The sequence below is a fragment of the Eretmochelys imbricata genome, chromosome 8 (genome assembly GCF_965152235.1).
Source record: "Eretmochelys imbricata isolate rEreImb1 chromosome 8, rEreImb1.hap1, whole genome shotgun sequence".
NCBI classification, from domain to species: Eukaryota; Metazoa; Chordata; order Testudines; family Cheloniidae; genus Eretmochelys; species Eretmochelys imbricata.
In genome coordinates, this window is record NC_135579.1 from 34,290,971 (window position 1) to 34,313,111 (window position 22,141).

A 22,141-nucleotide genomic window follows, 5' to 3' on the forward strand; every position below is an offset into this window, starting at 1 on the left:
CAGTAGAACAAAGTATAAAACATTCAGTTTGCGAATACCTAGAGGATGAAGGGGTAATCACTAGCAGCCAGTGTGGCTTTATTAAGAACAAATTATGCCAGACCAGCTTGATTTCATTTTTTTTGACCATGTAACTGGTTTGGTGGATGGGGGGATGCAGTGAACATAATATACCTCAACTTCAGCAAGGCTTTTGACCCCCAGATTGGCGGGTAGCGATTGATCTATCGGGAATCGATTTTATCACGTCTAGAGTAGATGCGATAAATTGATCCCCAATCACTCTGCCATCGACCCCTGTACTCCACCGCGGCGAGAGGCAGAAGCGGAGTCGATGGGGGAGCGACAGCAGTCGACCCCACGCCATGAGGACACGAGGGAAGTTGTGTATCTTAAGTTGGAAACACCCCCCTCCCCCGTGTAGACCAGGCCACAGTCCCACATGACGTGATGCCAATTTTTAAAAAGGGCTCCAGAGGTGATCCTGACAATTCAGGCTGGTAAGCCTGACTTTAGTACCGGGTAAACTGGTTGGAAAATATAAAGAACAAAATTGTCTGACACACCTAGCTGAACATAATCTGTTGGAAGAGGTCAACATGATTTTTGTAAAGGGAAATCATGCCTCATCAATCTGCTAGAATTCTTTGAGGCAGTCAACAAGCATGTGGTTAAGGGGATCCAGTTGATATAGTGTACTTAGATTTTCAAAAAGCCTTTGACAAGGTCCCTCACCAAAGGCTCTTAAGCAAAGTAAGCTGTCGTGGGATAAAAGGGAAGGTCCTCTCATGGATTGGTAACTGGTTAAAAGATAGGAAACAAAGGTTAGGAATAAATGGTCAGTTTTCAGAATGGAGAGTGGTAGAGTGGTGTCCCCCGGGGGTCTGTACTGGGACCAGTCTTGTTCAACATATTCATAAATGATTTGGAAAAAGGGGTAAACAGTGAGGTGGCAAAATTTGGAGATGATACAGAACTACTCAAGATAGTTAGTTCTCAAGCAGACTGCGAAGAGCTACAAAAGGCTCTTTCAAAACTGGGTGACTCAAGAAAGAGATCTTGGAGTCATTGTGGATAGTTCTCTGAAAATATCCACTGAATGTACAGTGGCAGTCAAAAAAGCAAAGAATGTTGGGAATCATTAGGAAAGGGATAGATTAGAGAAAATATGATATTGCTTCCATAGAAATCCATCATATGCCCACATCTTGAATAATGCATGCAGATGTGGTTTGCTCCATCTCAAAAAAGATATGTTGGAAGTGAAAGGTTCAAAAGAGTAACAGAAATGATTAGGGATATGGAATGGCTTCCGTATGAGGAGAGATTAATAAGACTGGGACTTTTCATCTTGTAAAAGAGACGACTAAGGGGGAATATGATTGAGGTCTATAAAATCGTGACTGAAGTGGAGAAAGTAAATAAGGAAGTGTTGCTTACTCCTCATTACGCAAGAACTAGAGGGCACCAAATGAAATTAATAGGCAGCAGGTTTAAAACAAAGAAAAGGAAGTATTTCTTCTCACAGTGCATAGTCAGCTGTTGTGGCACTCTTTGCTAGTGGTTGTTATGAAGGCCAAGACGAGAACAGGGTTAAAAAAAAAACTAGATAAATTCATGGAGGATAAGTTCATCAATGGCTATTAGCCAGGATGGGCAGGGATGATGTCCCTAGCCTCTGTTTGCCAGAAGCTGGGAATGAGTGACAGGGAATGGATCACTTGATCATCTTTGTTTTATTCCCTCTGGGGCACCTGGCATTGACCACTATCGGAAGACAGGATACTGGGCTAGATGGACCTTTGGTCTGACCCAGTATGGCTATTCTTATGTTATAACATTCTGATATGTAAGCTGGAGAAATGCAGGCACAGCAGAACTACCATTAAGTGGATGCATAATAGGTTAAACAACTTCAAACAAAGAATACCTATTAATAGAATGATGCCAGATTGAAATGACCTGTGTTTTGCTGGAACTTTCCAAAAAACTTCAGCCTGAGGCAGACATTGATCATGGAAAAATTGAGCCAAAATGGTTAAAACTTGTTTTCAGTTGCTTATAAAGCTTCACCAGGGTCTTAAAATGGAAAGTGTCAGTCAACCTTACACTTACAGGTGGTGGTACGAACTGCACCTAGAAAAGTGATTTAAATGAGAACTTGGTGACAGGTTGCAGCCATCCAATTTGGCTGTAAAATCACTTTGCTTGCAAAGTCCCTCATCCCTTCAGTCTTGGACTGAAGAAAGGCTGTGAAGCTAGCTTTCTGTAGATGTGCCACTTCAATCCTGTTAATCTTTTTAAATGTTTCAAAGTCTTAAAAACAGTCCTGAACTAATTGTTTCAAACTTGGATTCTTCTTGTGTGAAGCCAAATCCAAAATAGCCCTGGCCTCTTGCTGAAATTGTAGCTTAATGATGCATAGAAAAAGATGCACCTAACTTTTAATCAATTTTTGTCTGCTTCTTAAACAACAAACCCCTCACTAAGCACTTTAGCTTAAGTTTATCATACTTGTCTAATTACAATGTCACTATGCTTCTTGATTAAAGAACCATGAAAACTGCTCAAAAATGAATTTATTGGCAATTAAGTACTGCCTACTTGAAGTCAGCATAGGTATTGCAAATATGCTTTTGATTCAGAAAATCCAAGCTATTAGGTTGATAAGCTTGTATCATGTTACATATACTTATTCGGTATACATCTCAACTATAAATTATCCCTTTTTTCAGGTTACAACACTAGTTAATACCAGTAACAAGGGTCCTTCCAACAAAAAAAGAGGACGTTCTAAGAAAGCCCATGTTTTGGCTGCATCAGTTGAACAAGCAACAGAGAATTTCTTGGAGAAGGGAGACAAAATTGCAAAAGAGAGTCAGTTTCTTAAAGAGGAACTAGTGGCAGCTGTGGAAGATGTTCGCAAGCAAGGTAGGTGACGTATTTTTTGTGATAACTTAAATCTGAGTTTCTCTCAAGTCTGTCTTTTAGCTATTCTTTCTAATGCCCATAATTTTATCTGTGTGCGTTCAGCTTCCAAACTTTGTCCTTCAATTTCCCTCAGTTTAAATATTGCTTTAGTAGTTTAAACAGCACAGGTGCCACAAGTAAATAGTCTACAGAAGAGAGAAATGGATTACATTCTTTAAAGGGCATTTTCAACTTAATTTTATTCACAAAATAAACTTTCTTTAGGAGAGGTTTTCTGTAAAAGCTTAATTTTATAAAGTACAATTCTTTAAACATGGGGAACGTTTAAAATGAAATATTGCCATACCAAGGCAGAGGGCAGGAGCAGCACACGGAAGTGTGGGGAGGGACAGCTGAACTGCTCAGCAATTGATAGCCTGCTGAGCGACTCCACCCTGGTTCCAAGTCCTCACCAGCTAGCTCCAAGGGGCTGCTCTTCCCTCAAGCAATGGACAAAGCAGGTGGCTGCCAAACAGTGTTATAAAGGAGCATTTGGCAACTTTAAACGAGCATGTTCTCTAATTGATCAGCAACTTAACCACAAAACAATATTAACTGGGACAACGTTAAGTGAGGAGTTACTGTAGTTATTAGTGGTGCTGATGATGAGCTACAAATGAAGCTCTGTGCAAAGGAGGAAGAAATTCCTCAAGCTGTGTGCTAGTTGATCTTTCCACAACGTTATAGTGAGCAGTGGTAATAAAGATTGTTAAACTGTATCAATATGACTCGATCCCCCAGTTAACTTTCCAAAACATTCAGCTCTTATAGCTGAAATTTTCTGCACTTGAGTCTGGCAGTGACTCTTTGGGAACAAAATTCCTTCAGCTGTGAGCGTTCTAGAAGGGTGAAATACTACTTTCACCCTTTACGGCTTCTCCATTTCTCCTTCCTTCCCATACCATCAACAACTCAAATTAAACTTGATGTATAACTAGCGCTAATTGGGCTATGGCCACTCTCTGATTTAAAAAAAATATTGATAAAGGTTATCCAAACAATCTTTTCTAATTGCTTCTGAGTGCTTATTGGGCATCTGACTCTCTTGGCCCATCCCAATGAAGTTTTGCACTCCTTCCTTTTGATGTTGCATTGCATATTGCCCTGGCATGGCCACGGGGCTAAGCTGTTGGGACAATTTGCACGAAGGAGATTGCATATTTATCACAGTGCACGTAGGCTGGATTAACAGAGCAGCAACAGCCCTTCAGAAAACTTTTTAGGCAAATAACAGTAGATGTTGGGCTCTTCTTCCCAAAATCCTGTGCTACCTTGCTCTTTCTTGTTCCTACAAAATACAGGTATCCTCTCTTGTATATTGAATTGTGTAGGGGCATGCATGTGAAGCAATTGAATGACTTGATGTATTGAAGTGTGTGTGTATATATAATACACTAAACTTTTTAAACTAGTCTGGCATCCTTTCTGCAGCAGGATGAGAGAATCTTATTTTGTTTTGGAGCTGTGAGGATGTTCACAGCAATTTTCTTTTGCTCATGCCCTTTTCCTTTCTCCACCCCTTTTCCTTCCCTGCCAACTTTCCCCAAACATCAAGGTCCGATGTATTTGGGAGGTCCCTCTGCCTGATGGTGCCTAGTAAGTTTGCACACCCTGCACTAATGTGATCTCTGGGTTACATATAGTAGTACACTAACACTTGGGCTGGCTTAGTGTTAACCTTGCATTTTTGCTTCACGTTGGGAAATCCTTGTTCTCAAAGTGAACAGATGTTGGTTTTCCTGAGCCTGCATTTATATTTCTAAGCATAAATAGCTGAGGCCTCTACAGAGGTAGAACATACAAGAGTCTGACCAAATCCCTGGGTGCTATTCGTTTGCAATGTTCCTATCTAAATTGCCATCTGACTTTGCTAGTTCTATGTATCTAAGAATATTATAGGGAGCTGTGTCTCTTGAGAATCTGGCTAATATACAGCATGAATATAATTCTTGTTCACCACAATTGATTTAATTTCTAAATTAACAGGACTGGTCTTTTGCCTATGTCACTGCCGAATGACAGTGCTTTGATTTTGTTAGGGACAAAATGTTATGTTGAGGTCCGTAAACTACATCTCATCCCAATCATGGGTAAGACTGATTTAGAATGGAGAGCTGAATATTAGCATAAAATAGCTCTCTGATTCTGTAGTTGAATTAGTGAACTGTAGGTTCTCTATATTACTGAATGTGCTTTATTAATGCAATATATGGGGTCAGTCTTCTACTCAAGAAATGTTGCTGTGTTGGGGTAGCACAGCAGTGTAGACACTTTCTACAGAAATGGAAGTGATTCTTCGGTTGCTGTAGTAAATACTCTTCTCTGAGAGGCAGTGGCTAGGTCTTCCATCAACCTAGCAGTGCCTACACCTGGGCTTAGATCAGTTTAATTACATTTGCACATGGTTTTTCACACTGCTGAGTGATGTGGTTAAGTTGACCTAACTTTGTAGTGTAGACCAGCTCTTAAATGTTTATATTGAATAATAAAATAAGACTGGCTGTTGTGTGAGCCTCCTGGATTGTCAAGACTATATGCCTCTTTGTAGAGGTCTGCTTGAGCCTAAGTTTAAAGCCCGACCTGAACCTGAACCAAGCCCAGGAGTGTCAAATTGTTTTCATACCCAACTCATGCCCAACACTTGTAGGGAGTTAGTTTTTGCTCTGGGAGCTATGGTTAGAGGTGGGGTGGTCCATGCCCAGAGGATCAGTGTTGTGTTTTGCCCCACAGAAGCTCAGCCTGCGAGAACTGGTGAGCTTGGCCCCTGCAGCAAGGAAGCCACCTCTGTCACAGGGATCAGTGGATCGGCAGCTGTTTGCATAGATGCATATCTCTGGGATAAGACCAAGCAGCTTTGCCACCTCATCCAGAGCATCTGCTTGCCCAGCAGTGCAAGCCCAGGGTTCAGACCTCTGCATGCAGGCCTGGGAGGCTGTCACCCACCACCCCATTCAAAGGAACGAAAGGGACAGGGACCTGTCCCTGATTTTCTCCCAGTTGGCTCAACCTGTCAGCAACACTGGGATGCTCTACGTACTGCAGTGGTGGTACCATTACAGCTTCCACTCCCCTTTGAATCTACCACAGTTGCTCTTTGGGGAGTTTGTTTTGTAGCACTACCAGTGTCATTCCTGCTCAGAGTACCTTGCTACCAGAGGCGGGGCTGTGATGTCCCCCAGGGGTCAGAAGGGCTGGGGACTGAGGATGGAGTTGAGGGAAGGGGAAGAATAAGGGCGGGGGGGGAGAGTTGAGGAGAACAGGACTGTGGGGCAGGGGGAATGGCAGAAGAGGAAGGGCTGAGGAGTGGAGAGGAAAAGCAGAGGAGGAGGATAATTGACAGACAAAGGAAGTCAGAGGAGGGCTTTAGGAAGTTGGAACCACATGCACAAAGCAGGAAAAAGAAATGGCTGAACCTGAGCCCCTTAAAGGGTCGAATTTTTTTTTTTCTTCATACCCAAATCCAGTACTTGTAACCCAACTGGACCCAGTGACAAGGGTCTAGGTCTTGGATCCAGCTTGTTAAAACTTTAGTACATCTTTCTGAAGGGTCATGGGAGTAAAGCTGATCCTGGATGAACTATATTTTGGTTCACATGCACAATTCATGCTGTTCCTATCCACTTCTTGTCAGCTTTATTGTGGTCATAGACCATTCTGGAGTGCCTGCATGCCAATGAATATCAAAGTGTGTAAGTATTTTTTAGAGAAACCTAGCACCCTGAGACCAGAAGAGTGGTATGAATAAACATACTTCATCTAAATTGCCATTTTGGTCCCTATTCCTTATAACTATCACTGTATTTCTAAAATGTTATTTCTGAACTGCCTTTGTAAATTATCCTTGTCTTTGTTCATCAGAAACAATGAGAAATAGCCTCTTGTCAGTTACTTGCAGTACTTCATCTCTCTGTTCCTGGGCTACTGTCTCTAAAATAGTGCAGCATTAGTCGGTTGGTTCAATCAGGTTCAGAGTTCTTAAGTATACAGAAGATGTACATATTTTCTGTTAGGTAAAATGTGATCAGCAGTGTCACCTTGGTTCTGTAATCCTATACCTTTTGAGTAGTATGTAATAGATAAACCTGTTTTCAGTAGTGCATACGAATCTACCAGAAAAAAATTAAATAAAACCAAACCCTCTGATCCAGTGGTTCTCAACCTGTGGCCCGTGGGCCACTTGTGGCCCAATCAGCACATAGCTGCGGCTCATGTGACATTCTCAGGATTGTAGAGGTAGTATTGGATGCGGCCCACAGTAGTAAATAGGTTGAGAACCACTGCTCTGATCTGTAACTCATAGATCTAGCTAATGTAATTCTAAAACTTTAAAAATGACCTTGAAACTCAGATCTAAGTTACAACACTTCTTCTAAAAAGGAGGTAGGTTCTTTGACAGTTCTGGCTGGTGGATATAAAGGAACTGAAGAGGGCGTGGTAACTTTATATCTTCTGTTAGTAGAATGTTGGGCTCAAGGGATATGGATGTGCCTTCTAAATGGTTCTGTGAAGATAATGTAGTTGATAAAAACAACAGCTACCATGGTAAGCAACCCTGTAACTAACCAGCTTCTGAAAGGAGCTAGTTAATAACAATACTCCCATTTGAGAGAATATTCAACTAAACATTTTACTTGTGAATGAAGCTATTCTGAACCTGAGCAATGGGACAGATCACGTAACAAAATAAAACATAAATCCTTAATTTCCCTTGGTACATCAGAGTGATACAGTTTAGGAAGAGACTAAGGTAGAATACTTCAAAGGGACAGTGTCCAAATCCCATGGAAACTTAATGGGAGTTAGGTGCCTAACTTGTTTAAACTGTTTCAGAAAGCTCAGCTAGAGCTCTTATGGTTTAAGAAAACTGATTCTAGTTATGTCATGAGAATCACAAATTTGTAAGGGCCTCTGGTCACTTTTTGTAGGAAATAGAACAGTGTGATTAATACTGTTACTTGTAGCCAACCAGGTTTGAGAGTTCTCAGATTTTTCAGGCTTATTTCAAAGTGTGACTGTTTCTAAAGAGCCCATAAACATCTGTCCGATCAAGCCAGAACAACTGAAATTTTTTTAAAACCAACTATGAAGTCCTTGTTGTCTCTACCTGTCAAGGAAGGCTCAATGAGGAATGGACAAAATTCCATAATTATCAACTTGCGTTTTGTAGGCATGGGGAAAGTGAGTAATCAGGGGAGTTTTGAACAAAAGGTGGTAGCTTGGCAAGCTGCAATAGAAGGCCTTTCAGATATAGGGGACAGTATGGAAAGCCTCTTCTCACTCCATTGAACTGAGCATTGAGGGTGGTATCACTGGCAAGATGTGGGGTTGGATATGTACGCTGGGGTGGAGGTATACAGATGGGGACTCTGATATCAAACTTCTATCCTGGCCTTCAAGTGGTGGAGAATAGGTAGCCAGTGGAACAGATTGGGGGTGGGGGAATGTGAACAGTCTGAGGGAGGAATATGAAGTGTGAGAGATGGCGCCTTGAGGTGTGCAGTAATCAAGGTGGGGGATAATTGGGGCATAGTTTGCGGTTTTTAGCTGTCAGAGGCAGAAATGGCAAAAGCAGACTATTGACACAGGAAAATGATTTTGTCATTTACTTGCATCAGAGGTACACACTCTTAAACTTCTTCCTCTCCTACTATCCATCCAAAAAAATGTGAAAAAACACTTCACTTAACATTTGGTAGATCTCATACGCAAGTTCTTGCTCTCTACTTTTTTCTCCTCCATTTAAGAGAGTGTTACTTAAGCTCTTCAATTTTTCTGTAGAGGCTAAAATAAGTCTTGCTAGTGGGCCATACTATGAAAGCTTGAATGTAACTGCATATCTTAATGTTGAGACTGAAATATGCCTGTCAGATTTAGTGCTTTCATGCATACATAGTGAGACCTTTTTCTTCCCAGCCTGAAAGTCCCCTGTGGGACTCAAATTGGGTGAGAAATACCTAAGGGCACAAAATAACTAATAATGCTAAATCTGCAACCCTTATGTCAAAATGGCATAACTAACGTTTTGTGTGTGTGTGGCAGTCCCCTGAGAAATATCCCCTCCCACCCCCCAAAATCAGTTTTTACCTCTTGTTGCTTTACAAAAACACTAGATGAAGCCATTGTGTTTGAAAGGGAAGGAGAACAGAGAATTAACTTGCTTAAACTTCATAGCTGCCTACTGCAGGGGTTTTTGCACCTTTTTGATGTAAGTTTGTACTGGCTGCTTTTGGATCCGCAGGATACCAAACTAGGTGGACCAGTGATCCAATACAGTTTTGCAATTCATGTGTGTCAATTTTAAGATTTTTCTATCCTTAACATCTCCAGTTGGAAATGCCGTAACTGGGCAGCTGTAGCTTGATATTTGGAACTGGTTTTGTTTAACAAAAACTCAAAGATGCTTCATGTGGCAAAACACTGAACGCAGCTTATTGCTCATCTTAAATATATTTGTGAAGAACACAGTGGGACCTCATTCTCCATAGTGATCAGACAGCATCCTATTCTAGGGACCATTCTGGGTGGGAGTGAGCAGGGGTGGCAGTTGAGTGCCTTGATGTAACGTCTAATAGCCCACTTACTCAAGAGAGATGTCCAATCTTACATCATTTAATGAAATATCTAACTTGAACTTTAAAAACTCAATCCCAAAGAACTGCTTACCATTTGGAGACTCTTCCCAGGATATAACACAACTGAACTTGGTTGAGTTCAGAATTAAACTAATTCTAAGCTTTTTAGTCTCAAGATTTTTTTTACACATTCCTACAAGTTAAACTCTTCATCAGTTACTGATTTTTTTTTTCTTTTTTTCTTTAGTAACCATGTCAAGGAGTAGCTGATTAAGCTCCTGTCTGAGGAAAATTTTATTTGGGTTAGATTACTATTGCTACATCTTCACTGAAGAAACTCAGTTTACTATTCCAAGTTCTGTATCATAGACTCATAGACTGAAATCCTGGCTCCACTGAAGTCTGAGATTTTGTCAGACTTCTGTGGAACCAGGAGTTCACAAGACTTTATCTTACAGAAGAACTTCAAATCAGTTGCAAGAGTACTGAGCACCTTTTCCACCCTCCCTAAACTTGTAACACTTAATTTTTTTCCTTCAAATTTGCAAAAATAAGCCAGACTTATATTTTAGGTATGACTGTCAATCTCTAAAGGTCTTGTGTCCCCTACCACTCCCCAAAATTCATACATGGTTTATAAAGCTGCCTATGCCAATTTTGGGGTACCTATCACCTCATACATTCAAGTTTAGCAATTGGCTTAGTGTTTAACCATTTATTGTACATTCTGGGATTCAACCCCTGGGACTAGCTCTGTCACTGATTTTTAAGTCTACAGACTAGAATGTCCATGGTGGTTTTAAATCAACTGACTGCACCAACATATGGTAGTACTGGTGCACTGGGGAAGGCACACTTGGTCAACCTCATAAAAGCTCCCATAAACTTTGTGGTGAGTGGATATAGAAAATAGAAATCCTCAGTCTTAACTAAATGTTAGCTAGAGGATTCTGAGTTCTTTGTTAAAGTTAACTGATTGTGTCTAGATGTAAAAGGAAGTTTTATATAGAAAGACACAAAGCATTCATGTGTACTGAATACCTTTTCTATAAATGACTAGTGTTAAATGAAGCAACATTTGATACTCTGATTCCCAAGTAACTGTTCTCTTAACTCAAATGTAATGAAAAGTAGAGGCTGCTTTAGAAACACCTCTCTGAACATTCACAATTGCATGTTCTTTCTGTGGCAGTTGTAACAATTGAATATGTGGATGAGTGATATTAGGAAAATTCACAGCACCTTTAGGTGTCTTGTGATTTATCACCTGGAAATAGACTAGCAAATTTTCTACTGATCCCCAGTGATCCACAGTCCACTGTCTGAGAATCTCTGGCATACTCTGAATTGAAGCAATTGTAGGGGCTTGAGGAAAGGAGGACAGTTGAGATCTTGAAATATGAAGAGCTCCAAGAACCACTTTTATCCCTCATAATTCCAGAAGTATTGTTGTGATCTGAACTACTTCACTGCAGGGGTAGTGTGCAGCACAGGGAAAGAAGTCTAAATGACTCTACTTGCTCCTCTTAATGTGGACGAACTGACTTTTCCACGCTTCTGAATGGCGGTGGAGTCAAACTGAATGAGGGTGTCTAATCACCGAAGTGGCTCTTGCCTCTGCATTGTAATAAGAATAGATTTGTTTTACTTAACAAGTGAAATCCATAGACTACAGTTCAAAAAGTACAGTAGGAATATCACAGTATAATTCAATTTCTTCAATAGACAACTTGCTTGTGTCACTCTTTTTTTTTTTTTTTTTAAATCTTTATACTGTGAACCAATTTGCAGCATATTTGGTCTAAATATCAAAACATTTTGGGGTTTTAACTTCCCTGAAGAGGTAGTTTTTAAGCAGCTTTACATCAGTATTATGTAATACGTAGAAATAAGATGTGATACCCAACATACAAAGTAAACACACATTCTACTTCTAGCTTGTGAAAACTAATTGAGATACTTTTTAACAATAAGCTGTGTGGTACATTTTCAAGACCATTCACAGTTTAACTTATAACAATCTTTTCAGCTCTGTTTGGGACAGTGTTTTGTGGCTAGCATTGAAAATAGCCAGGATACCTCCTTTTTCGTCAGTGGGAAACTTCAACTGTCTGAACTGTGGTGGTGTTTTTATAAGGACTATAAATAGCCACACTGGGTCTTGACTGAGAGATCCAAGCACCTAGCTGTCATGTTCGGATTCTAGGTATTTAGAAGTAGAAAGCTTGGGCACTGAGTCTGCATCATATAGCCTCTTTCTAGAACGATATATGTACAGGTTTGAGAGATTGTGGTTAAAAACCCTGGAAGTTGCTAGAGACTGCATATGAGCTATTTTAAGCTTGGTGTAGCTGAATTTAACAGTGGGATTGTTGCAGAAATTCCCCAGGGTTAGGCCCTCCTGTACCTTTTGGTAGGAATATAAGAGCCAAATTAAAGGTTTTCGTTTGAGGAACTTCAGTTCTGTGTTTCCAGGTAATTAAGATAATTGGCTTTTTCAAAACCTAGACCCTTGTATACACTACAGGTTACTTCGGTACAATTGATGTTGCTCAGGGGTATGAATAATCCACACCCCTGAGCAATGTAAGTTCTATGGACTTAAGCGCTGGTGCAGACAGCATTATGTCAGCTTCTCCTGCCGCCATAGCTACCGCATCTTTCCTGTCAACTTTGAGCATCTCCACCATAAGCGGTACAGTGGCGCAACCATGTCGGTGTGGCTTTACCGATGTAAGTGCAGTAGTGTAGATGTAGCCCTAGCATTAACTGGAAGCCAGGAAATTATAGTCCTGTCTTCCCCTCTCCTCTCTTCCTCCCACGCGTGTCGGGTCCCCCCCCACCCTCCGGTTTTTCTTCAGAGATAGTCAACTTGAAATTGAGCCAACTAGTTTAGATACTATATTCTACTTTTAAAACAACACTTCCTTGTGTGGATTTTAAATGTTTTCTCCCTTGTTGCTGTGTGAAAGACCCATGCAAACATGGGACTCTGACTATACACAAAGTATTTGTTTATTCAAATGCTTAGTAATCTTGGCTGTAACTTGCAGCAATTTGTAAGGGAGTAAAATTTCCGCAAGTGTATTTAAGTTCACTGTAACCCTTCAAGTTATTCTAAGCATATTTAAACATGATTAGAGACTTCATGTTGTGTGATGTTTCTAAACTTTGTAAGTTGAACCCTTGCAATACCTTCTTTACTGATGCTTTTAGCCTGCTTGCTGAAACTTCGGTAGGTTTTCCCCCCCGCCCCCCAAGGTTCTAGTTCCTCTAGTTTGAAACAAAGGCTAAAACTGAACTTTGTGTGCAAAATATGAATCTAGTGTTTGTGACATTTTTAATGCTTACTGTCCACACTGGGAAGAATGAAGTGCAAGTACCTTCAGATTTATTGTAATCACTGGGTACAGTAACTGAGGAGTGAACACTTTCTGATACTTTCTAAGATTGAACCTATTCAAATAAATCCCTGATCTTTCAAAGTGTAATTCTGAAATGAAGTATGTAACATTCTAAACCTAAGAAAAGATAGTCTTGCTAATATTTGTGCAGGTGACTCAATGAAGAGTGCCTCAGGAGAGTTTGCAGATGATCCCTGCTCTTCAGTGAAACGAGGGAACATGGTACGAGCAGCCCGTGCTCTCCTGTCTGCTGTTACCCGGCTGCTTATCTTGGCTGACATGGCGGATGTCTACAAGCTACTTGTTCAGCTTAAAGTTGTAAGTGTGGTTTTTCCTCTGTAACTCAGTATTTCATTTTCCATTGTCCAACATATGTTAGGCTTATTCTGACAAGCTGTCTTTTTTGTGTATTGTCCCTACAACTAGGCTGTTCTTCTGCTCCTGAGTCTGTTGCTCCCCATGCAAACTGGGTCTGTGTTGCCATTCTGTATTTGACTGTTTCAGTTGTTCTAAACATTACGCAGAAGGTATTGAACTCGTATTTAGGATACAATGAGCTGTTAATTATGTGTATTATGATTCCCCAGCTCCCATCCTTATTGGAATATTCTGACACTTCTGATTGTAGTAACTATCTGTAGTTTTATTTTGCTAAATGACTCTGCTGGATACTGTTTGGGGGAAAATTGCACAAACCTCTTGAGGACAGGAGTAACTAAAAGCTAGTCCTAACTTCCTGGAAAAAAGTGGGACACTGATAGGTTTGTTGAGGTTTGAAACAGATACTTGTTTTAACAGGTGTGCCCACCCATAATACCATATGTACATACTTGTGTTAATATTGCTTTATCATACTGTGCTCTGGAATTGCCTTTTTAAACACAGAAAAATATGCGAAAGCATGTTTCTTGGAGGAAAAACCCATCAGAAAAAGCAGCCCAAACTTAGTCTGCTAGCCTTTCAAGTACATCAAGTTTAAAAAAAAAACAAAAAAAAAAAAACCCTGCTTGTTAATTGAGCTATAAAATGTCTTGGATTTTTCTGCAAATTGTACACTGGATAGTTAAATATATCTACACTCTCTTGTAGGTGGAAGAAGGTATCCTGAAATTAAGAAATGCAGGTACTGAACAGGATTTAGGAATACAATACAAAGCGCTCAAACCAGAAGTGGATAAGCTTAATATAATGGCAGCCAAAAGACAGCAGGTACAGTAACAGTACTTTTTTATTTGGTCTTCAGTGTCTTAGGTGTTCTCTCCCCTGCCGCCCCCGCATCCCCCCCCCAAAAAAGAAGCCAACAAAAAACTGCAACAACAAAACAACCCAACAAAAAACAAAGCAAAACCACATTTCGAAAACATGACTGGGCCCCTCTGCATGACTTCTGAGCCCAAGGCACTGCTAATAAACATTACATCTTTTGTTGGTTGCTATGCACTACACCCACAGTGTTCAAAAATTGAATCTGCATCCTAGTAAGAACTCTGTTGAGATGTACTATAGTACTTATTATAACAAATTTATAGACAAATACATTTATTTTTAATGGAACAGCCACTAATGCCACACACACACACACACACACACACACACACACACACACACACACACACAATATCAGGGACTTGATTTTAAATTTATAGTTCCCACAGCAACTGTAACTTGGCAACATTGCACAATCTGTGCCTTAACATTTTGGTACTTGTGTACAAAACTATACGTATAAGTAAGGGAGCAGAATTATGGTTTCTGATAAGTAGTAATACTTCTGAGAGGGTATAGTCTAAACCACAATGTTGCATTAATATAGGTATTTGCATTTAATTAGGGTGTTTGTTTTTGGATTGTCTTATTACCTTGAGCAAATAAACGCTTCAGCAATCTCTCCACTATTTTCTAATCAGCCTCCTTTAAAGGACTTTTTTTTTTTTGGTAGTCAATATCTGTACATCTGAATAATTTGGTGAATGCTGGCTTAATCTTAAATGTGTGTCAATTTGTTTTGCTTAATGGTTTTCCTGTCATGAGTTATTCCTATAGATTAATAAATGTCAGTTACATTGAAAAGTAAAGATGGGTGAATAGTCTTATCAGTTTGAAATGGTGTGGTCTTTCTAAATTAACTATTGCATTAGTGTTCATGCTATTTGTATGACGTAAAACTTCTAGCATATCACTGACTCTCTGTTCATATAAAGGAAGCTAGAATAAGAGACAATTGGATAATGCATATTTTAAAAATGTAATTAGTGAAGTGCAAGACATTTGCCTGAAAACAGTGTGTATATGTATTATAATAAACCTGCAATTGAGATAGGTGGGTGTTTGTGTTGCTAGTCAATCTGCTATGTGAAAGGTTTGTCTTCTGCCACATGAGCAATGTTTGTGCTCATAATGCCTCCTCCGCTTAGTTATAGGTCTTACTTGGCTTCAGTATTATCTATCCCTCTTATATTTCTGCTTGGGATGTTTACTTCTCCTTCCCCTTTGCTGTAAGGTATGGCTATTAAACTTAATGTTTCTCTATCAAGTACTTATTGTCCTTCTGAGCATGATGTGACTAGAGCTTTGGGACTCTGAACTTAACAAGACAGTGGCAGAGCTCGGAAAAGAAACTGTGATAGGAGGCCGATCACTGTTTTAATTTCTTCCACTATGAGTAGTACCTAATTGGTAGCTGATTTCATTGATTTAGTATGTTTTGCCTTTCATAAAGTGCATTAAGTTCCTCGTATGAAAGATGCTGACAAGTATTGGATCTCCTATTTATAATGGTCATACTCCAAAAAGAGTGTTTGGGAAAACTCATGCAGGCATAGTTAAATCCAAATTAGCTGTAAATTGTAGTCACTGGCATAGTGTCTAGATGGAACGAGGCATGGATGAGAGCTAGCTGGTGGAAGCTCAGTCTAAATAAAACTGAAGTGAAGCTGGTTGCTAGAGCATACATCTAGCATTATCTGCCCCCCTCATTGTTTTGTTTTGTGCCCATCAAGTATTAAAGGTAGCAATCCAGAAAGTGCTGTTAAGCAACCGCTTGGCAGCAGTGTAAAAATTTTATTACCTCTTCACTCTAGTTTGGAGATTCTTTCAGATGCAGACCTTGCTACTATCACCTCAAGGCCAGATTCCTGCAACACTGTCCACATGGAACAACCCCTTTTAAATCAGCATGGAAACTGAAGCTAGTCTGTACTGGCTTTCTATGGGTGGTGGAATTTTAAAGTTTGCTTCTGACATATAAATGCACCCTCTTGGGCTAGGTGCTGCATCCAGCTCAATAAATGATGGCTTGGGACTGATTTACCTGAGATGTTTTTCTTCCTTTGCCATACTGCTGCCCTCACCACAGTCACTGAAGGTGCTTGAGCTAGAGCCCACCACACTTCCTATGTACCCAGTCCAAAATAATCTAAACTGGTTGGGCTTCAGGGCATGCTGCAAGATCTGTCTTAGGGATGTAAATACTGTTTAAAAAGTTAACGGCTTAAACGATTAAAAATATCATCTGGGCGTGGCGGCCCATCCCGGGATTAACCTTTTACATCCCTAGTCTGCCCATTTACCTAGTCTTGGGGGATCATAAATGCACATATTTGGAAGAATGGGGAATCTTTTTTTGTTCTAGTCTGGGGAGAGACTTTGTCAAGAGTTACAAATCAGATTAAGGCCTGTGGCTGTAGAGTCCAGGGTAGGCACTGCTTTGTGCTCTGCATTTACTTAAGTCAAAGATACGGTATAAATGTTGAAAGGGAAGTTGTAATTGTAGGTGTTAGTAAAACTAATAAAAATACTTAAACTTTTCAGAAAAAATTTAGTAGCTGTTTTGGGGAATAGATGTATGAATGAATGCTGTATGAGGCTAACAAAGTACATTGGGCATAATTGCTTATTTTTCCAGCAAATTGAACAGCTTCCTGCCTCTCACTGTTTCATTTAAATGTATGTAGAGATTAAAAAAGCATCTATCCAGTGCCCTGAGTGTCTTTGCCATATATGGGGAAAAATAAAAAATGAATGCAGCTGCCTCTTTGAACATTAAAAGAGAAGAGGAGGAAAGCCACTCCAGTTGCAGACTTCCCACCCTCACTGCATGCATTCCAGCCCAATGCCTGAAAAATGTTCTACAGAAACTTTCTTATTGGATTACTGATGGCAGCTACCTGACTTATTACTGATATGCTCTGTCTGTGTCTAATACTTTCTAATAGTAATAATTTTCACTCTTACTCTGCAGACATCTATCTTCATTGCCAGTAATCTCTTTATTAGCTTCCCTGTTATGCCTTAGCTTTCAGGGATGTGGTAGTCTGTGTTTGTACAGCACTTCTCTTAAATGGGGAAGGTCCTGTTTTTTAAGGAAATATAACTGTGCCAACAAAAGCCCTGGTGTAGATGCAGTTATACCAGCAAAAAGCCTTATAGCTTATTCATTCAGGACACTGGCTTAAGCTATACAAGCCAAAGAAATTGTGTCCATTAAAGAGGTATTGCAGGTATAGCTACATCAGCAACCCCCTTTAAATGTAGGCAAGGCCTAAATATCTGTGAAGATTAGAGAGAGACGGACAGGATTCACTCTGACTGGATGTGGGAGAGGAGAGACTCAATATTAGAACACCTAGGGAAGATTTTAAATGCCCAAAAACAACTTCTTAAATGAGACAGAAGAAAAGACAGGGCATTTCTTGAGTAGTCAAATACATTCCTCCTTGTGCAAATCACAGTTGATTAATCTTCCCATTCTTTCTTATGTGCATATATAAAAGGAAAACACCAAAGGATGATCTGATAGATTTTTTTGGTACAGCTAGAGAATTTAAAAATTGAATCTGATCCTAACCGATAGTTCCTGACAAATGTGCATGACATCTTTAGATTCGTGACCAATATTTGTGTGCCATTGTGGGGGTGTATGTGTGGTTTTTGTTTTGTTTTTTAAACGGTGTGACCCTATCCTTGATGTGCTTTATGCAATGGCAGTGGGACTCTCATAGTCTATATGCCCAAGAGGAAAGTGTGAGTCGTCATTGTCTGAGTTACCTGTCCCCCTTTCATGGAAGGAAAACATGCCTTTTTCATGTTCCATTAGTTTTTTCTCTTTGAATACTATTCCTTCTTTCCTTTGGAAAAGAAAGCTTCAATTACTGATATGCCAGGAACCTTTCACCTCAATTACATGTAATGTAGAATGCACTCCTATATCTAGTGTACGGACTCATTTTCTTGGAATGTATTTGGCCATACATTTAGATTAATTCAAATAAACATCGCTTTTCACTCTGATTTTTTCTCCATTTGAGTCTTTAGTGAACTTCAGCACTGGGGAAGGGAGGAAGAAAGGAAATATTTAACTGCAGTGATAAGGTGTTTGGCTCAATGTGGCTTAGAGTGGAAGACTTTGTATTCTGCAAGCTACTATTAGAAAAACTTATTACTACGGCTCTAAAAGATATTTAAATTCATATACAGCAAAAATGTTCCTAGAACCAGGTGTGGGTCCTTTAAAACATCTTGAAATTACAAATGACAAACCCAAAAGGGGGAGCTTTATGGCCTTTGAATAAATGATTGAGACACTGAAAATTCAGATTTATAATTTGACTTCAGTGCTTATACACTGCTATTGTGTGAAGGATATTAGATAAGTGTGTCTACATCTTGGGAAAGGAAAGTATCTGGAATTTAGTCTGATCTCACACTTGGCAATAAAAACTAACTTGGCTCTTACCACTAATCTAAAAGAATAAATGTTACCCCTTCGAAGATTTAAGAGGAAATACTGTGCAATTATTTGAATGTAGAGTGAGGTTAAGAAAATGAAACTTGTCACTCCAGCCTGTTGCCACATAACAATCCAAAACCTATGTAACCACTGCATCCTGCTGTTTAAAGCTTATCTGCTTTCCTAAACATTAGGAATCAATACAATATGACGGATGATGTCCAGGTCTATTGTCAGTATCACAGGTCAGGGAAATTGCACCTGTATTTCTCCTTCATGGTCCTACAGAGGCACCCACATCTAGGCTTCTGGCTCTCCAGCAGTCACCTGTTTTGGTGGGGAGAAGCAGCTCTCCCCTTTCTGATGGGAGTATTTTAAGGCTGCACAACTCCACTGTGAATTCCCCAGCAAAGTTGGACTGCCTAAAGCAGGCCTGCTTTGCTTCTCTCCTCAGAGGATATAAACAACTTAACTGTAGCAGTTACACTATCACAGCTTTAAGCAAGCACATTTCTTCTTAAGGTAAAGGCATTATAGCAAAAACATAGGGTTTTTTTTTGTTTTTGTTTTAAATTACACACGTGCTAAGAAGTTTACTAGAGCTCACCCCAACTCCAGCAAGGGCTCTGGCAGGTGAACAGTCCTTCACACCTCACGAAGGGGTTTTCTGTGGATACAAGTTCATGACTGTCTTGGCTCAGAACAAGCACATCTATGAATTAGAGACTCACTCCAGTCCATTTTGCATCTTTGCTCTGCAGAGACTGTGAATAGGTAATTGGCCAGATAAAGGCTGGTTTCAGAGGTGGGTAATTAGTGTTCTCAACTTTTCTGGAAACTCACTCACCTGCCTGACCCATTGTTTTTAAGTCTTTTGAAGCTCATTATGTTTCCCAGTGTTGACATTAGTGCTCTCTTCCCCTTAGAAGTTAAATACAACCCCATCATCATACATACATACATACTTGCATTTTTAATACAATGAACTCATGAGATACTTACAGTTAATTCAGTAAGGTTTGTTCAAGATATTGCAGGAAATTGCGATATCTGTCAGTGAGCATTGAAAACAATTATCTGCTCTTATGTCAAGTAATATCTTAGCTTGTAATTTTAGAAAGCAGAATTATGAATGGTTGCATAACATCAGTCTTTATGCAACTGTTCTAAAGGTAGCCAAATTTTTATTAACTGCATGCGTGGGAAGTAATGTTGCCTAGCTGAGGTGTAGCTTCATGTTAAGCAAAGATCATGCTCCTATGCCTCTTCAGGGGAAAGTATGTAGATACTGAGTATCAGAAATGTCTTTCAATATTGATTAGGTTTTCCTTGCAGGAATTGAAAGATGTGGGTCATCGTGATCAGATGGCTGCAGCTAGAGGAATTCTGCAGAAGAACATTCCTATACTTTACACTGCTTCTCAGGCCTGTCTGCAGCACCCAGATGTAGCAGCTTACAAAGCCAACAGGGACTTGATTTACAAACAACTGCAGCAGGCGGTCACAGGCATCTCAAATGCAGCCCAAGCCACAGCATCTGATGATGCTGCCCAACAGCAAGGAGGAGGGGGAGAGCTGGCTTATGCACTTAACAACTTTGATGTAAGTATTGAACCTCTTTGAAAAAAGTATAGCTTAAATCTGCTTGTAAATCAGTTAAAGACGAGAAAAGCTCATGGGAGTAACTTTGACAACCATGAAATTGTATTTTGAGGGAGGATAATCTGTTATCAATATATAGAGACTACTGTACTTCAGTACAAAGTGATCTTTCAGCTAGTATTAAAGGCTCCCTATTTTTGTGATCATCAAACCTTTACATTGATGATGATAAAATTAGAATTTATGATGACTGTAAATACACACAAGAGCCATGCTGATTTTGACTGGAGACTTGTGAATTGCCAAATTAAGAGCAAACTAGCCTTTTATAAACAAAATAAAGAGACTTAATCACTATCTTCTGGTCATGATTTTGAAATTAGTATAGCTTTAATTATTTAATACACTATAGCGTGACAGTAAATATTCTCTACTATCTAATACATTCGTGTAGTGTAGTAATAAGTAATGTGCTCTTAATAGCTTGGGCTCTCACAACAATGCCACTAGCTCTTTGCTGAAAAATGTTGTATTGTGACCTTTGAGAATTATTCAGTTTGGAGATTATTCAGAGAGGAGGGGTGTATGCCATAAGTGCTCTGAGACTAGTAGAAAACTACTGTTCCAAAAGTCCAAGTGCCTGTTTAATATGACTCATGATGTGGTATCTGGGTGCACTGGGATGAAACTTTACTGGAAACTCATTCAGAATGTTCAGTATGAAGTATCTTTACTGGCACTTGTTTGTCTGTATTACTAGATGGAGGTCACCTCAATCACATACTTTATTGCATGCTTATTAGAGAGATTATTTGGGATACTAGATTAGCTTCAAAATTATTACTGATGGCAGCCTTGGTCTTGGTTTCTGTAGCTACTATGACCTTTGAATAATAAAGAAGTTTTTAGTAATATGCTTCATAAAAACCTCCTTTGGGAAACATTTAATACAGATGTTTTTGTTAAGTCTCTCACACTTCCCACTATTCAGCTAGCCTGCCTCACAGTGGCAACTGTTACTCCCCCTTTTTTCCCTACCTCTTTTTCTTTACCCACTCTCCTCTATGAACACTTGTTCTCTTACCCTTCCAAAAAAAGGAAAACAAAATAATCTATAAAAATATGCAATAGACATGTGGCAGCCACCTTGCTCACTTTGCTTGTATATTAAATCTCTTTTCCCCCATACACTTAATCTCTAGGCTTTGCCTAAACTAGGGAATTTTTACAGAAAACTCCACCTGTAATTGGGTCAGCTGAATCGATGTTTGCAACATTCAGAAGTCCTAATATAGACTTCAGGCTCTAGCAGCTGCTTTTGGCACCATATTGATTTATAGTTGCTCTGAGTAAGTTTAATTGACATAGTGCCTGAAAATGGCTTGCCAGAGTCCGCCATCTACAGTAAGGTTCCCAGTGTTGCTAATGTTTGTGCATTTGAACCAGGATTAGCAATGGTTAAAGAGGCTTCAGAGAAATTTCCAGACAAGTGTTTTAGGTTGTATCCTCTTCTGGACTCTGCTTGTCTTCCATTCTACATTTAACCTAATGGAATCCTTAATCTTGACTGGCACTACTGGGTGCTAACATGAGATTGGCGATTTTATGGTTAAGCTTTATTATATAAAAGCATTCCATATTAAAGAGTAGGTTTGGGGAGATGGTAATGGTAGAACTGCACTGTAGTTCAGCCTTTGGCTTTGCTGATTTAGCTCAAATTGCTAAATGTGGTGTTTCTAGTAGGACCAAGTACCTAACTTTTTGTTCTGCTAATTTAAATAGAAGTGGCTCAAGTGTTGCATGGGTGGGCTTTATGGCCCTCAGACTTCAGCAAGTGAGTCTTCTCTTACAGTGTAGTCAGTGGC

General features: G+C 39.7%; 1 protein-coding gene across 1 annotated transcript in view; it reads left to right on the forward strand.

Moving 5' to 3' along the window:
- Positions 1 to 22,141, forward strand: part of CTNNA1 (catenin alpha 1) — a 206,099-nt gene that overhangs the window by 42,742 nt on the left and 141,216 nt on the right. The window contains exons 3-6 of the mRNA XM_077823834.1: positions 2,736 to 2,931; positions 13,098 to 13,264; positions 14,036 to 14,155; positions 20,010 to 20,276. Coding sequence (XP_077679960.1) covers positions 2,736 to 2,931; positions 13,098 to 13,264; positions 14,036 to 14,155; positions 20,010 to 20,276 — 750 coding nt within the window. The remainder of the gene's footprint in view (positions 1 to 2,735; positions 2,932 to 13,097; positions 13,265 to 14,035; positions 14,156 to 20,009; positions 20,277 to 22,141) is intronic.